The sequence below is a fragment of the Scyliorhinus torazame genome, chromosome 13 (assembly GCF_047496885.1).
Source record: "Scyliorhinus torazame isolate Kashiwa2021f chromosome 13, sScyTor2.1, whole genome shotgun sequence".
Lineage (NCBI taxonomy): Eukaryota > Metazoa > Chordata > Chondrichthyes > Carcharhiniformes > Scyliorhinidae > Scyliorhinus > Scyliorhinus torazame.
Genome location: NC_092719.1, coordinates 203,108,252 through 203,126,181, shown reverse-complemented (window position 1 = coordinate 203,126,181; position 17,930 = coordinate 203,108,252). Strand labels below are relative to the sequence as shown.

Here is a 17,930-nt window from a genome sequence, read left to right as displayed (position 1 = left end):
GGACTAGCTATCAGTTTGAGAATCTAGAAGACTGAGTAAGTTTTAAAAAAGGGGCGTGAAACCAACCGTGTAGGTTACGTTGCCTTGTGCCACATACTGGAATCATAGACCACATTGCAGCTGCATTTCCAGGTGCTGGAGGTATACAAGAACATTAATGAAATGAATAATTTTCATTGATCTTCTCGACCTACTCCCTCTTTCTTGGGGCGGAATCTGAGCCAGAATTTGGTTCGGCTCAGACTGACAACCGGCATGTAACTATCCAGTTGCACAAACCGGTTTTCTCCTGGGGAGGAGAATGAGTGAGTGGGCGGGGATTATGCTGGCATTCTGGCTGAGGGGAGGGAATGAATGAGTGGGTGGGATTTATGATGGCATTCTGACGGGGGGGGGGAGGGGGGAATGAATGAGTGGGTGAGGTTTATGATGGCATTCTGACGGGGGGGGGGGGGGGGGGGGGGAGAGAGAATGAATGAGTGGGTGAGGTTTATGCTGGCATTCTGACTGGGGGAGGGAATGAATGAGTGATTGGGGATTACGCTGGCATTCTGGCTGGGCAGCACCTGATAGAATTTACAGTGCAGAAGGAGGCCATTCGGTCCATCGAGCTTGCACCGGCCCTTGGAAAGAGCACCCTCCAGCTGCTCCAGCCCATCCCCGTAACCCCAGCTAACCCTTTTGGACTCATAAGGGCAATTCAGCATGGCCAATTCACCTAACCTGCACATCTTTGGACTGTGGGTGGAAGCCGGAAGAACCCCATGCAGACACTGGGAGAATGCAGACTCCGCACAGACAGTGACCCAAGCTGGGAATCGAACCTTGGGACTCTGGAGCTGTGAAGCAACTGTGCAAACCACTGCTACTGTGCCACCCGATAGCAGCAGCACCTGGCTCCACAAAGATTGGGGCGGCATCTTTAAAGGGCACCCCAACCCTCAATTAAACCTAACCGCCCCCACCACGGCGGTATCAGGGGCATCTCCCCATCCCTTCCTAACCCCCTCCCAATATTAGCAACACTGCCCTGGCAAGTCCGTTTCCCACCGGACTATACTTAGCCGTTACTTCCCCAAAGGGATACCCTCCACTGTTTCTCTTTTTGCCAAATGTTGTCAAGATGTGAATAGCTAGTGAAGGAGGGGGAATTCAGGTGACGTGGAGACCTGTTAATATTTAAATGTATTAAAATCCATTTGTTAGGTCCTGCCCTTTGTAGGTGGGAAATCCGGAAACGTGATCTCTCCGGAGAGAGCTGCAAGTCCCTAGTTTTCTCTGGCTTCTCAGCCTGCATTGCCATTCTCTCTGACGGGCTGAAAATTGCCCCCTTAATCTCTGCTTCATGCTTTCTAGTGACTAGTCTTTAGAAATTTCACTGGAAAATACTAGGCCCATTCTTGTGTGTTGCCACTTTGTGTACCAGATTGGAGCTGCACGTATCTCATACAGATAACATATGTTTATGGTTTAGAGAAAAATCTGTTCAAGTGCAGGTTGGATCAGGGCACACATTTAGTTTGTTCTTTCTTCTGCCTTCTCCTTTTCGTAAGAAGTTTGTAAGGCACTTTATTCAGGACTGAGTAACTTGCGTGTGAAAAATTATAGGTGGTCCTAGCAATCTCATGCTTCTGTGCCATTCCGAAGCAACTAAAAGTTTTATCTGCACATGGTCATATTGTTAGAATGCGTATGACTGGATAAACGCCAACACTTCATTAAATTTTTCAATAGATGGTTGAGTTGCCTACATTGAAACCATTATGGAACCTAGATTTGTTCCCGTATTGGCTTTGGTCAAAATCAAACATGACCGGATATTTTGATCATTGGATTAATGTTCAACTTATTTCCTGTTCAGGGACCTCTTCCTTGGTGATGGAAATCGGATCAGTGCCATGACTGTTGCAAGTACAGCCATTGCTGCAGCTCAGTGGTCATCAAGCCAGGTAAAACCTTGCAGCGAAAAGTGTACATTCAGTGATTTTCTTAAGCGTTTTTTCTTCAGTTCATTTATGAAAAACTTAATGGAAACCACAAACAATATCATAAGTTAGTAATATATTGTGAAATGATAATACTGTGTTCTATTTCGGAACCAAGTACTGACTTGATATTGGTGGTGCTGTGTATAAAAGGCAGGACTTTCCAGCAGCAGATTGCACGGCAACAGCCCAGTTTTAGATTCACTATGGTACCTTGAGTACATTAATGCCTTCAGCAGACTTTCCATCCCACAATAAAGTGAAATAGAGGAGTAAATCATCCCAAGTTTTTGCACATTCTGTTGGTTTAATTTGGAATATTATGCTATGAAAAATGTGCGAAGTACATGAGACTGCTCCATGCCAAATTGTCTGGTATATATAGTCAGTAATCTGGTGCTCTCTGTGCAAAGTACATGAGACTGCTCAATGCCAAATTGTCTGGTATATATAGTCAGTAATCTGGTGCTCTATGTGCAAAGTACATGAGACTGCTCAATGCCAAATTGTCTGGTATATATAGTCAGTAATCTGATGCTCTATTGTTCAATGGCTGATGTCCTGACCTAAAGAGCTGACAGATTGGTTATCTTTGAATGTTGTGTGTGTAAAATCTCTTAAGCGATTCTAAATGTCTGCAGAGTACTGCGTGATACAGCATTCTTTACAAAATATCTGCTCCTAGATTGTGTTACAACACAAAAGCTTGGTAGAAGGGAGCACCAGTAAGTGTAATCTTCTTTGATGTGTTTAGTTCTTTTTTCCAATTTTGAACAAATCACTTAGTAATGTGGCTGATATTAACATGTATTTTTAGGTTTTTTTCTCAATTCTTTGAAAATGCTTTCTACTTTTGACTTGTTCAATTTTGTGTAATTTCTTTAAGGCTCAGCAGGGTTCCGATCCAGTGGATTACAATTACCCCCCACCATCTGGATTGGATAGCTATGGTCAACATTATACACAGGTTGGTAATGGATCCAGGGGCAATAAGTACAACCCAATAAAAAACTTTGTACCAACCATTGGAATAAGGGAAAAAGAAACACGCATCAGTTACTCGGGGTAGTGTAGGTTTTCAACTTTGCGCATAAAGACTAAAATCGCAGAGGGAACATAAATGACTTAGTGCATGTTGCATAAATGTGACTTTAAATTTGTCTCATTAAGCCCACATTCAAGCACACAGTTGATATTTCTGTTGACCGCTCATACGTTAACAGTTGAGATCAAAACCCTCTTGACCCCTTTGGGGCCACTGCTGTTTGTCATTTTTATAAATGACCTGGAGGAGGGTGTAGAAGAATGGGTGAGTAAATTTGCAGATGACACTAAAGTTGGTGGAGTTGTGGACAGTGCAGAAGGATGTTACAAGTTACAGAGGGACATAGATAAGCTGCAGTGCTGGGCTGAGAGGTGGCAAATGGAGTTTAATGCAGAAAAGTGTGAGGTGATTCATTTTGGAAGGAATAACAGGAAGACAGAGTACTGGGCTAATGGTAAGATTCTTGGCAGTGTGGATGAGCAGAGAGATTTCGGTGTCCATGTAAATAGATCCCTGAAAGTTGCCACTCGGGTTGAGAGGGTTGTTAAGAAGGCGTACGGTGTGTTAGCTTTTATTGGTAGAGGGATTGAGTTTCAGAGCCATGAGGTCATGTTGCAGCTGTACAAAACTCTGGTGCGGCCGCATTTGGAGTATTGCGTGCAATTCTGCTGGCCGCGTTATAGGAAGGATGTGGAAGCATTGGAAAGGGTGCAGAGGAGAATTACCAGAATGTTGCCTGGTATGGAGGGAAGATCTTGTGAGGAAAGCCTGAGGGATTTGAGGCTGTTTTCGTTGGAGAGAAGAAGGTTAAGAGGTGACTTAATTGAGGCAGACAAGATGATCAGAGGATTGGATAGGGTGGACAGTGAGAGCCTTTTTCCTCGGATGGTGATGTCTAGCACGAGGGGACATAGCTTTAAATTGAGGGGTGATAGATATAAGACAGATGTCAGAGGTAGGTTCTTTACTCAGAGTAGTAAGGGCGTGGAATGCCCTGCCTGCAACAGTAGTGGACTCGCCAACACGAAGGGAATTCAAATGGTCATTGGATAGACGTATGGACGATAAGGGAATAGTGTAGATGGGCTTTAGAGTGGTTTCACAGGTCGGCGCAACATCGAGGGCCGAAGGGCCTGTACTGCGCTGTTATGTTCTATGTTCTTGAGGTTAGTGATTTGAGATTATTAACTCTGAGGGAATAAAGTTATTTTAAATTTGGTAATTGGCTGCACTCTATTTAAGTTGCTTACAGAATTGAGCCGTGTTTAAATGCTATGAATGTAATTACCCACTTATACCTTCTAAGCCATTCTGTTAACTGTTGTATGAATCGGGCGGCACGGTGGTACAGTGGTTAGCACTGCTGCTTCATAGCTTCAGGGACCCAGGTTCAATTCTCGGCCTTGGGTGACTGTGTGGAGTTTGCACGTTCTCCCCGTGTCTGCGTGGGTTTCATCTGGGTGTTCCGGTTTTCTCCCCGCCCACAGTCCAAAGATGTGCAGGTTAGGTGGATTGGCCTTAATAAATTGCCTCTCGGTGTCCAAAACTTTAGGTGGGGTTACTGGGTTATGGGGATAGTGTGGAGGTGTGGGATTAAGTAGGGTACTCTTTCCAAGAGCCGGTGCAGTCTTCTGCACTGTAAATTCTATGATTCTATGAATTTCCATTGGTTACTTCTGATGAATCAATAAAATTGCAAGATTTGAAGCCTGGATCTGGAAATAATGCAGTATTTTGGATGTCCTGTCTTATGCTCAAAAACAAAATCAAGCAACCCCTATTACCAGTGGAGGGAGGGATGAGTGGTGAAATACTACATCAGAGAGATTGATGATAACTTGCCTCCAAAGATCATTCACTCAAGTGGTTAGTTACTGAGTAGACTTTGGCGTAGGTTCTTTAGTATTTTATTTGGCAGCGTTACAGTACATGGAGCCTGTAACATGGAGAAATAACTGAAAGGAAAGATAACTAAATTGCAGTAACAATTTATTATTAATATAAATGTTAACTACTGCTGTGGTAACATCCACCAGAATTATGCTCAACAATTTTTCAGCTCTTTATTTAGCTTCCTTTCTTTGGAGTCTGTTTTTGTATAGGGATTTGTTCTTTTGTACTTGGGTGCACTAGGATTCTTGCCACCTTCAAAGCTTTCCTGAATTTGATCTAGCATTTGAATGTTTCTTGTGTGACTGTTTAACTACTGCCAGGGTCTTGAAACAAACAGCCACGCTGTATAGCTGGCTGCTGAGACATTCACACAATCCTGGTGATACTAATGTTTTTCTTCCCCATCGTGTGCCAAAATGTGCACTCCTTTTTTCATAATGGCTAAATGAGAAATATCTTGCCTCTGATGGTGGGGGGGGGTATTTTTTAGCCGAAATTTCCAAGCTTAGTTTTCTTTCTGGTAAAAGAAGATTTTAAGCAATGATGTGAAATATAGTTAGTTCAATGATAATTGTATTCATGTCCCCCATGGTTTATATCCAGATTGCCTGTTTCAGCCAGGCATGCTATGCTGACATTGTTCGAGGTACTCTGGCCTTGTCAGTTGTGAGCTCTGTGCAGCCAGATGATATCCTACCCCAGCCCTAGGAAATTTATTTTCACATTTTATATAGGCATGCTCTTATGTTCAGAGTCAGAGGAATATAAGTGGTGAGGGATTTTTTCCACTTTGGGTGCTTGCTGTTAACAACCTGCCTTGCCAAATCACGTTTAGTTGGGCCAGTTTGAGTCAGCTTTCCAACTTGTTGCCCGTTTCCTGGTTATTTTGTGCTTGTGACTTATACCCTTTGGAAGGGAATTACACTGCCCAGACTTGCCTTACTTAACTTTACAACCACCAGAGATATTTTCATTCCACCTTTGGGTACAAAGAACTTCAATTTTAACAATAAAGGAAGTGTGCCAACCCGGTACAGAGCTCCGTGCCCTTCACTTTAAACTGTATAAGATATAAAGTGCTCCAGATCTTGGCATGAGCCAACTTGCATAAAAATGGCAACAAAGTGATGTGTGTGGATATGTGCAGTCAGCATTGCCTGTTCCCCAATTTTGACGAAAATTAAAATGCATCAGACAAATGTGACAAATTGAATAGTCCAGAGGATCAAATGCTTTAAACTGCTAAAACAAAGCTTGAATAGGTTATGTTGGGCCTCCATCCTGGAGCATGCTATTATCTTAAATTGCTGTGTACTTGTTCTTCATGATACATACAGTATAGTGTTACTGGACATCAGTATTTAAAAGTCTCAACAGTTAAAAACAAATCAGAAGAGGTTTTACCAACAGTGGGTGTGGGCGATGGAGCAGTTATGAGGAGAAACTCGGCACTTCCTTGCCAAAAAGAAGGAATAATAAATTGAGTCACATTAGGGTGGATTTTGTGCGCTTTGTTGCCAGTTACAGAGCAACACTGACAAAAACCTGGGAACAGGTTATTGTCCTGTCTTCTCATCCAGGCAATGTTGCTGGCAAAGGTGTTCCTGAAAAGGAGAAGGGAAGAGGAAAAAAAAGCAAACCCATAAACTCTGCTCTGTTTTATTTCACTGGGAATCGTAGGACAGTGCCTTGTATGTATTTTATATACCAGTATTCTAAAATGCAGTCTTAATTAGAGTTCTTCTATGTGCACCACACTAACTATGAAATGTGTGCAATCGGCACAGTACTCGCAGGAATACCAGTACTTTCAACAAGGCTCTGTGGACCCCAGTCAACAACCACCTGTCACATACCAGGCAGCAGCTACTCTCACAGGTAGGGTGTCAGCGTTCTCTTTCAGAATGAAAGACTGAATTGAGAGGTTGGTGCAATGTTATTCCTTTACTAAACCATTCAATCAGGTTTAGCCAAAGAAGAAATTACGCAAGTGTTGGCAATTTTGAGCCCTGAGAAATGTATAATTAATTTGGTTTTTTTGTAAACAAATAGCCAATGTGACCGACTCTGTTCGCTTACAGCCGTTTCAAACGTATCCAAATATCAGCATAAACCTAGTTAACAAGATTTACTTTAGGCTACTATATTGGTATTTTGGGTAATGGAGCAGTGAATGCATTCCAATACCATTATATACTCCCTACACAATCTGGTATATGTTTCCATGCTTTAGAAACTGCCTTGAACAAACATGCATGTGTATGTAATTTATTTTCTGTTATGTTGCTGATTGCAGCAAGGTCACTCGGTTGTACTGTGTCTACTTGTACTGTAGAAAAGCATCCCAGGAGAACAATTAAGAGTATGCACGTGTGGTGTGCTATATAGTATGCACTATGTAGAGAGCATTTTGATCCATGTAACACCGGATGAGATATAGAACATTTTGTATAAAAAGTATATTTAACTTAACATTAAAGCATTGTAGCTCAAGAACACCAGAGGATACATAAAGATAATACCCTGAGTTAGTAATTTCCAGTAACTTCAGTTTTGAGCCATCCTTTTATAACATTTAGGATTGTGTTTGTTGATTGATTGATTAATAGAGGTGATGTACAAAACAGACAGTGGTTTGGTCTACTCACTTTCAAAAACTGGGTACATTGCAGTGCTGTACATTGTGAACTGTTTTGGACAATTGGAATGCTATTTAGTCACAAATGTTTGGAATTCAATTCATCTGAACTGGTTAATGCACACGATTTAAATATAGTGCAAGTTGATTGGCAAGGGATTTCCAGTTTCCAAATTATACTCTTGGAACATAAATAGGGAGGAGTAGGTTGTATCGTCTGTGTAATTGAAGTTGACTGCAGAAATATATGGTAGGTTAAGTTTAAGCTTTGCATTCTAATTTGTGCCACTTTTCCAAATATTCAAAAAGAAAAACTGTAGATTCAGTGGCAGTAATTTCTGCACATTGGTCCTGTAAAATCTTGAATAATTTTAGGTATTTATATATGCTGTAGCTGATTCCTAGTTGGAACAATGTTCCATTCTGGATGTTTAACAAAAGGATTTGGTTAGTGACAGTAGCAAGTTTTTTTTTTTTTTGCAACAGCAGCAGCAATAGTCATGATGTGTTCTTTCCATGAATCAAAGATAAACAATAGGGATATTAGGTGGGGTACGGAATAGAAATCATAAAATGGTTAACTGCATATGTAATCATGGTTTGTTTTAAATATCAAAAATATGCTGCTTTGAATTCAACAAGCTCAAGTATTTTATGTAGAGCTGGTGGGGTTTATTTTTCTGTTTAAATCTGCATTGCACTATATAATGCTATTAAGAAAAAAAACTTGTTTTTTGTGCAGGTGGTGCTGTTAATACTTCTACAAACACACCTGGATCACAGGTTCAGGTATATTCAAAAGGTGCGCAAAGCTACCAGCAAAGTGCTCAGGTAAGATCATTTGAGTTGTACAAAAGTTGCATTGTCCTTGCCTCTGCTGTTCCTTCTACTCTGATAAAGATGGACAGCATTATGTTAAGAACTTTTCAGAGGCTCTGCCATCAAAGACATCCGGTGTTTCTCTAGCTTGGGAAAGCCATGTCCATGCATTCATCCTAGTGTTTACGACTACCTGATCTCTTATCCTTGAGTGGGTCAGTGATTTTACTATTAAGCCATAGAAATTAGCTTGAGGGAGCAGTGCACATACATCGCTGTCCCATGACCCACACTGAACAAATATTTTACGTAAAAATTGCTCCAATATCATTGTCGTCATCTTTCTCTCTCTCTCGCGCTCTCTCTCTCTTCCTCCTCCTCCTCCCCCCCCCCCCCCTCTCCCACCAAAAACATCCCCTGCCGAAAAAAAGGATTGTTGAAGTGGAAAGAAAACTGTGTTTCATTTCAAAACATACATTTCTAAACATAATCTCCAGTTCTAGCATTTTCTCTTTTGTGCATTGTCTAAACATGAATCCGTGATTCTCTCCCTTTATTGGATCTCTGCAATGGAGATCAGCATTTTTGTGCTTTGATGCTCATTGTTTCAGAAAACCACTTTTACCTTTTTCCCCATTAAAAGCTCATGTATAGGGTTGAAGGAGTGGATTGGAAATGGTCCCAGGTGTCTCACATCATGTTCCCTAATGCCCAAAAAATCCCGTTGCGTTCTGAACTATTAAAAATGTTTTGTAAATACATTATAATCCTTTGAACTGAGTGTCTATTAAAGGAATGCTTAAAATGTGAAGTTTAGTAAAGTTACAGAGCAATGCTATGGAATTGCTTTGTACTCTGCAGGCTGATGCTGGACGGCCGTCGACACCTGCTGGTCAACAGGCTACAGATCCAAGTTCTGCTGCTTCAGAATCCAAATTCTGTAAGTAAACAATTGAAAGTATTTTATTTGTAACCATAAATATCTATACACAGCTTCCAATTCTGGATGTACTTTTGTATACTGGGAATGTCAATTGGTTGACACGTTCCAGTAAGCTGAATTTATTTTACACCGTTTATAACTGTCAGGGATCCCATCCCTAAATGTACTGGTGCCTTTTCTTTTACAGCAGTACCTGATGTTTCCAGTTACCAGTACGATGATTCATCTGGATTTTACTATGATCAACAGACTGGACTCTACTATGATCCCAGCTCACAGGTAAAAGCCCTCTTCATTAAAATGTGTTTGTACCATACAAAAGAAAGAAAGGATTTTCATTTAACAATGGTTTTCAAATGAGCACGTCATCTCCAAGCACTTCACACCACTTTCCCAGTGTTGTAGTCATTGCTGCAATTATAAACAAATGCACCAGCCAATTTTCACACAATAAGGTCCCACAAATATCAGAGATAAATAACCTGCTTTAGTGGTGTTGAGTAAGGACTTGTTCCTTTTTCAGGATGGTTGGTGTACTTCACTACTCTGCTTCGCTCATTGTCATAGGATCGCATCCAAATCCATCTCTGGAGTGGGGCTTGAGCCATGGCTGATCTTTCCAAATATAATGTAGAAAATGATTTGTGTGACAGTGTGGTTAAAATAATCTTCCCTTAGTTTAATGGTGATGCACTGTCATCTTTTCAATGCCTTATTATGATTCCTTCTATGATGGAGAAGCATATTTTTAAAAAGCCCTTTCTATGATCACTCATTTATTGGGTGTCACTTGTGCTCAAAGACCCAGGAAACTCATATATTTCTGCAATGTTGTTTCTTTTTAAAAATAAATTTAGAATATCCAATTCATCTTTTCCCAATTAAGGGTCAATTTAGCGTGGCCAATCCACCTAACCCTGCACATCTTTTGGGTTGTGGGGCGAAACCCATGCAAACACGGAGAATGTGCAAACTCCACACGGACAGTGACCCAGAGCCGGGATTGAACCTGGGACCTCGGCGCCGTGAGGCAATCGTGCTAACCACTTGCGCCACCGTGCTGCCCTTGCAATGTTATTTCTTGATAGTTTCAAGAAAAAAACCACTCCTTCCCTACCTTGAGTTACATGCTTCAAACTCTCTGGTTCTAGATGACAAATTACTTCCATTAATGTTCAAATGTAATCACTGGAACATGTTTGAAAGCAACACCAGATGCTGACAGATCATGCAGTTGTATTCACTTTTTGACTTGTTTCAGTATTACTACAATGCACAAACTCAACAATATTTGTACTGGGATGGAGCAAAGCAGAAGTATCTGCCGGCATCAGAATATACTGCACAGCAGAACGCTGCTGCTAGTGCAGCTAATAAAGATGGTAAAGAGAAGAAAGAAAAACCAAAGAGCAAAACTGCACAGCAGGTAAAAAATTAAAAAAATGTACAGCAGACATCTCTAATGTTTAGAGCTCTATTTAAAGCATTTCAGATCTATCTCAAAGTAGTGCCACTGGTCTTGTACAAATGATCCTACGTTACCTACAATAGCAAGTTTTCTTTTCATTTTCAGTATCTAAATTTGCAATCTGTAACATTTGGAACCCTTGTTATAGGAGAAGGGTGTTGTGATCCCTGCATGTGCAAATTTCTAATCTTCAGAATGAGAAACTGAATAACACTTTTAGGACCAAGAAAGAGCAGTTCTAACAGTTGCATTTTAATTTCACTTCCAGCCCCATCTATACATGAAAAGTAAATAAAATGAACCATGTTGTTCTGTCTTATTTGAGCTGGATAAATGCATTTGCTTTTGGCATCAAATCAGACCAGACTTGGTCAGCTCAATTTTTTTTTTTAAAGGCAAACTGCCTTGTGCTTGGTTGCTCCTTTCACCCAGTTGACTTAACCAGTTCTTTTCAATCTTGTAGATCTTGGTCCTTTTGTTAAGTGTCCAAAAGCTTGCGTTCCTGAATCTGAAATGAGACAGTAACGTTACCTGTTGTCCCATGATATTGTGAGTGGAAATGAATACAATAGTAGGGAGGTTATGCTTCAGTTGTACAGGGCATTGATGAGACCACATTTGGAGTATTATGTACAGTATTAGTCACCCTATTTAAGAAAATATGTAAATGAATTGGAAGCAGTTTGGAGAAGGTTCACTAGACTAATACAGGAATGGGTGGGCTGTCTTATGAGGAATGGATGGAGATGTTGGGTTTTAGCCACGAGTTTAGAAGAGTAAGAGGCTATTTGATTGAAACCTTTAAGATCCTGAGGGGTATTGACAGGGTGAATGTGGAGAGGATATTTCTTGTTGGAGAGAGCTAGAACTAGGGGTCACTCATTTCAAACACATGAAAAATTTCTTCTCCGAGTCGCAAGTCTTTCTCAAAAGGCAGTGGAAACAAAGACTTTGGGTATTGTTGAGGATAAGCTCGATAGGTTCTTGATTAACAAAGGGGTGAAAGGTTATCAGGAGGTAGGCAGTAATGTGGGATTGAAGTTATATTCAGATCAGCCACGATCTTATATTGACTGGAATAGGCTCGAGGGGCCGAGTGACCTACTCCTGCTCCGAATTCACGTGTTTGTATGTTATTTCAGAGAACAATTTCAATGACCCACTCATTAGTATCCCAGTTCCCTCTTTGATTTAGCAGCTTCAACATTTCCCTTTTTAAAAACATTCTAGGGCAGCTAATCTTTGAGAATTAACTCTTAAAAAATTTCCAATCAGTCAGAAATGTGTGTCCTAAAATGACATTTTCAATGAGCCAAATTTTCACTAATTTCAGCTCAGGATTTCATTCCTTTCTAAAATTGTCAAGAACCAGCCCACTTCACCTCCACTTTGTGGAGCAGATGAATACAACAAACTGATACGTCTTTTAATATTTTTCTTCCTTTGCTCTATTGTCTTTTGCTGAAATGGAGTTTCTGTTGTATAGAGGAAGCAGGAGAACAAAATAAATTGAAGTCCCATAAGCCTATTGTTGAGCAATCTTAATGGATCAGTCCACTGCACACTGAGCTCATGTGCTAATTCTTTTGCCTTATTGCTCTCCTGTTCATGCATGTTTCAGTTCATTATCTGCTGCTTTTTGTGATGTTGATGCTGAAAAAAGATGCTAATTTGTTAATGCCTTTTCAGATTGCCAAAGACATGGAACGATGGGCTAAGAGTTTGAACAAACAGAAAGAAAATTTCAAAACCAGCTTCCAGCCCATTGGGGGGCTTAGAGAGGACGAGCGGAAGGAGTCTGCAGCAGCAGATGCTGGCTTTGCGTTGTTTGAGAAAAAGGTGAATTTTTTGACTTTTGAAATGTACTTATTCGTCAGAACTTGAACAAAAATATATGTCTCTTGCTATAGTAAATGTTTTGTTCCATTTGCAGCAGGGTACTTCAGCAGAGCGGTCACCAACAACAATCGAAGTATTGAGGAAGTCTGTTTCTGATGAAGAGGATTATATGCTGAAGGTTAGACTGTTTAGACTTTTCTTTTAATAAATTTAGAGTACCCAATTCATTTTTTCCAATTAAGGGGAAATTTAGTGTGGCCAATCCACCTACTCTGCTACTTTGGGTTGTGAGGGCGAAACCCACGCAAACACGGAGAGAATGTGCAAACTCCACACGGACAGTGGCCCAGAGCCGGGATCGAACCTGGGACCGTGGCGCCGTATGGCAGAGTGCTAACCAGTGCGCCACCATGCTGCCCCGACTTTAGACTTGTAGCATTGGAATTGTGCTCCAGCAGCTGAAACTGACTCCTAGCTTTTTGCCGCAACAGTTTTTCGTGAACATTTTGTTTTCATGTGAAATTTTAGCCACAATCTGCATTGGAAATTAGTTGAATCTGATCACTGTGAGGACATAGAAGAAAAGTCCTGTTCCCAAAGGGTAGCATTGCCAGTATTCAAAGTGTAGCATTGCTGATGACTTTACTGTTATCTTTTCCTAAGAGTGCTCGAAATTTCATTATGGTACACTAATTCTGAAACCTCTTTTAAGACGACTGCATTTTCTCCTCACTGGTGACGTATTATGCATTCAAAATACACATGATCTTTGAGTAGAGCAATTGAAGTTAGCCACTTGTGATTGGATTCCAGCACAATGGTGGAAGCCAAGGTGTTTGAAATGACACCAGATGTGCCTAGGACTCAAATTACAGCCTCTTGTGGTTCAGATAGGGTTACTTATAGGAGTGAATTGTCTTGATTTCTTTCAGGCCCACTTAAATTAATTGGAGAATATATTTTGCGCCTTTATGGTGACTGGTATTTCAGATCCCAACCATCACAGTGATGTCTGCTCTGATAACGCTGCAAGTGATTTGAGTTATGATTGGACGTTGATCTATGTACTATAAAATAACAGAAAATGTTAAACTGCACTAAATTGTTCTGAGCACTTTTGCCTGTGAAACTACATTTACAATAATCTTGTGCAGTACTTTTTCCATCGTGTCTGGTACATGAACAAACTTATACTTATTGTTTAATTCAGAGAAAAGCAAGCCCACAGCAAGGTCTTGTGGCAGCTTACAGTGGAGAAAGTGATACTGAAGAAGAACAAGAAAAGACCGAGGATGGAGAGGAGAAACTGACAGATTGGAAGAAAATGGCCTGCCTTTTATGTAGGAGACAATTTCCCAGTAAAGAGACACTCATCAGACACCAGCAACTCTCTGAACTGCACAAAGTATAATAGCTCTCAAAGAAAAATTGACTGTGTTAAATGTTTTAAAAGCATCATCTGGAATTACGCAATTGCTTATTTTTTCTTTTTCCCTCCTACCAATATAAAAGCAAAATTTAGAGATTCACAGAAGGGCAAGAATGACAGATACAGAACTTGAAGTTTTAGAGAAGACTGAAAGAGAGGTATGATCACCTGAAGTCACAGTCTTGAAAAGCACAACTTTTTGGTATTCTTGAAAGTAATTTAATGTTGCTGAATCTTAACTTTTTCCACAGATGAAGTACAGAGACCGGGCAGCAGAAAGGAGAGAGAAGTATGGAATCCCAGAACCACCAGAGCCCAAGAGGAAGAAGTTCTTTGCACCTCCAGTTGTGTAAGAAATGTTTTTCCCGTATATCTATTATGCAATGTTGTTTCCTTTCCAGGTCACCAATGTTGCGGAGCTCCAGAGTGACACAATGGTGACTTGGTTTTAGAACTTGGCCAAATGCTGCTTTTCTACACACCACTGGGTGAAGAGGATATCTTCTCGAGGCTTTAATTGGCCACCCCAACAAAACAAATCTCCATGTATTTCAGGACATAACCACTCCCAGGCTTCAATCTTGTTGAGGAGTTAGGCAGCATAGTTTTCCCACTGGCCATTTCCTCTACAGTGGTGGGGAAGCTGTGGAGAAGATACTGAGGGACAAGATTTATTCACATTTGGAAGCAAATCAACTTGTTAGTGATAGGCAGCATAGTTTTGTGCGGGGAAGGTCATGTCTTACCAACTTAAGTTTTTTGAGGAGGTGGCAAAATTAATTGATGAGGGAAAGGCTGTGGATGCCATCTACATGGACTTTAGTAAAGTGTTTGATAAGGAAATTGTAGATGATCTGATTGGCAATTTTGCAGCTGACACTCTGGCAGAGTTGCAGATAGTGAAAGGGACTGTCCGAATACAGCAGAATATAGATAGATTGGAGAGTTGGGCAGAGAAATGGCAGATGGAGTTTAATCCGGACAAATGCGAGGTGATGCATTTTGGAAGATCAAATTTGGGTATGAATTATAACCCTTACTTGACATACAGAGGGATCTGGGCATTCAGGTCCATAGTTCCATGAAAGTGGCAATGCAGGTGGATAAGGTGGTCAAGAAGGCATATGGCATCTTGCCTTTCTCGGCCAGGGCATGAAGTACAAAAGTTGGCAGGTCATGTTACAGTTGTATAATACTAGTTTGGCCACAAATAGGAATATTGCATGCAGTTCTGGTCATCACACTACCAGAAGGACATAGATGCTTTGGAGAGAGTGTAAAGAAGGTTTACCAGGATGTTGCCTGGTCTGCAGGGTGTTAGCTGTGATGAGAGGTTGAATAAACTCTGTTTTCGTTGGAAAGACGGGAGGTTGAGGGGAGACCTAATTGAGGTCTACAAAATTACGAGCGGCATAGACAGGGTGAATAGTCAGAAGCTTTTTCCCAGGGTGGAAGACCGAATTACAAGGGGGTACAGGTTCAAGGTGAGAGGGGAAATGTTTTGGGAGATGTGCAGGGATGCTTTTCATGCAGAGGGTTGGGGGACCCTGGAATGTGTTTCCAGTGGAAGTGGTGGAGGCAGGCACGATAGCAATGTTTAAGATGGATCTTGATAAGGGCAGCACGGTGGCGCAGTGGGTTGGCCCTGCAGCCTCACAGTGCCGAGGTCCCAGGTTCGATCCTGGCTCTGGGTCACTGTCCATGTGGAGTTTGCACATTCTCCCTGTGTTTGCGTGGGTTTCGCACCCACAACCCAAAGATGTGCAGACTAGGTGGATTGGCCACGCTAAATTGTTCCTTAATTGGAAAAAATGAATTGGGTACACTAAATTTATTTTTTAAAAGATTTATCTTGATAGACACATGAATGGGCGAGCAATGGAGGGATACAGATTATTTGGGCAATAAGTAGTAGGTCTAAATAAGGATTCTGGATTGGCACCGGCTTGGTGGGCTGAAGGGCCTGGTGCTGTAATGTTTTTTGTTCATGCTAAATTTAAACGGGCAATATTAAGAACATAAGTAGAAGCAGGTTGATCATTGATACCTGACTATTGATACTTTAATAGCTTTCTCAAAATAAGTAGCAGTATTAAAAGATGAATGGAAGTTTTCTTCCCCAAAAAGCGTCTCCATCTTTTTTGCACAGTAAGAAGTCTTACAACACCAGGTTAAAGTCCAACAGGTTTATTTGGAATCACTAGCTTTCGGAGCGTAGCTCCTTCATCAGGTGAGTGGACTCACCTGATGAAGGAGCTACGCTCTGAAAGCTAATGATTCCAAGTAAACCTGTTGGACTTTAACCTGGTGTTGTAAGACTTCTTACTGTGCCCACCCCACTCCAACGCCGGCATCTCCACATCTTTTTTGCAGTGATTTTGAGCAGCCAACTAAAGATGGCATTGGAAGTGATAATATTGGAAGCCGAATGTTACAAGCCATGGGTTGGAAAGAAGGTTCAGGACTTGGTCGAAACCAACAAGGCATTACTGCTCCAATTAAGGTATGTTAGTCAGCTGTTACTGGATGCTCCCCAGTGGGGACTTCCAACAGAATGAACTACTGGGCACAGGAGCCACTTGAGCCCTGCTGTATTTATTTGTCAAATCATTTTGTAAAACACACTGGGGGTGGCAGGGGTCAGAGTTTGGTTTTGTAGACTCCCAATCATTCAAAGTGGCACTTGAGATGGTACAGCTGCTCGGATTCTGAAGTGAATGCATCGGGGAGCTGCTAGGATGCAGGTTTGTAGCTATTCTTCACACGCCTAACTGCTAATCGTGAATGTGATTGGAGGAGGAAACAGCAAAGGGATGTGTGTTCAAATTTCATGAGGCCGCTTCTCACCACATGTGAGCAGCTGCTCTGCTTTCTAGTTGGCTTGCTGTGCAGGCAAAGATCTATAGATCAGCTGCTCGTCCATTGGGAACTGGGCGATGGCAGGGAAAGCTGGTAAGTGACCTGAAAATAATTAAATGTTAAAAATGTAGCTGTTCTGTACTTAGTACAAGAAATTATTGCATTCTTTCAGGTATCTGTATATAATGTAAGCTTGCAATCAACTTGAGCTACTCTATACTAAAAGAATGATTTTGTTCCTTAACAGGCACAATTGAGAATGAAAGGAGCTGGACTTGGAACACGAGGGAGCGCTTACGGTGTCAACACCGCAGATACCTACAAAGATGCTGTTCGAAAAGCTATGTTTGCCAGATTCTCGGAAATGGAATAATATTGCCTGAGTTGTAAATATTGTAAATAATGTTACTATGATTGTTTTGTTGTGCCAAGAAAGAATGTTTGTGTATCAACTTTTTTTCACTTTTCCGGTTTTGGTTAAATTAGTTTAACAAAAACAACTACATTTTAGCCTTTTAAATTATGACCTTGTAATACTAGAGGTTATGGTGTGCATGTGATATAAGCGAAAGATTTGTGTGTGGAATTTGCTACAAAACCAGCAACGTGTACATTCTGTATTATAGTCGCCACCCGTTGTACAGATTCTGGACTAGGAGTTGCAAACCAGATTATTTTGAACCCATTGTTCTTCCCTCCCCTTCCCTAAATAAACAAACTCCTTGGTGCTAATAAATGTAGATTATTTGGAGCTTGTAGAGCAATAGAAAACCCACAAGGAGATTGATATCTTGGCTCAGATCTCATTTAAACTTAAGTGACCAGCTAAATGTATGGCCATAGGAGTAAAAAGAGACCTGGAAAAGTAAAGTTGTAGATCTGAAATGTAAAATATTTGTATGTTGTAGAAAAATACAATCAGAGGACATTGAACACTTAAGAGGTGGGCTCAAACTCAAGTTGAGCATAAGAATGTTGAATGATTGCTTCCTTCCACATATCAGGAAGACTT

At 41.0% G+C, this 17,930-nt stretch overlaps 1 protein-coding gene across 5 annotated transcripts in view; it reads left to right on the top strand.

Annotated features, from left to right (window-relative positions):
• LOC140388541 (RNA-binding protein 5-like) overlaps positions 1–17,654 on the top strand; it is a 58,175-nt gene extending 40,521 nt beyond the window's left edge. For 4 of the 5 annotated variants that reach the window (XM_072472913.1, XM_072472917.1, XM_072472914.1 and 1 more), the window contains 14 exons: positions 1,862–1,949; positions 2,872–2,952; positions 6,711–6,801; positions 8,304–8,392; positions 9,242–9,320; positions 9,511–9,602; positions 10,585–10,749; positions 12,481–12,630; positions 12,725–12,808; positions 13,841–14,035; positions 14,143–14,217; positions 14,311–14,408; positions 16,433–16,562; positions 17,166–17,654. In XM_072472913.1, coding sequence (XP_072329014.1) covers positions 1,862–1,949; positions 2,872–2,952; positions 6,711–6,801; positions 8,304–8,392; positions 9,242–9,320; positions 9,511–9,602; positions 10,585–10,749; positions 12,481–12,630; positions 12,725–12,808; positions 13,841–14,035; positions 14,143–14,217; positions 14,311–14,408; positions 16,433–16,562; positions 17,166–17,291 — 1,543 coding nt within the window. In that variant the 3' untranslated portion in view covers positions 17,292–17,654. The remainder of the gene's footprint in view (positions 1–1,861; positions 1,950–2,871; positions 2,953–6,710; positions 6,802–8,303; positions 8,393–9,241; positions 9,321–9,510; positions 9,603–10,584; positions 10,750–12,480; positions 12,631–12,724; positions 12,809–13,840; positions 14,036–14,142; positions 14,218–14,310; positions 14,409–16,432; positions 16,563–17,165) is intronic. The other variant, XM_072472916.1, reaches the window with a different exon arrangement.
• The last annotated feature ends 276 nt before the right edge of the window (positions 17,655–17,930 follow it).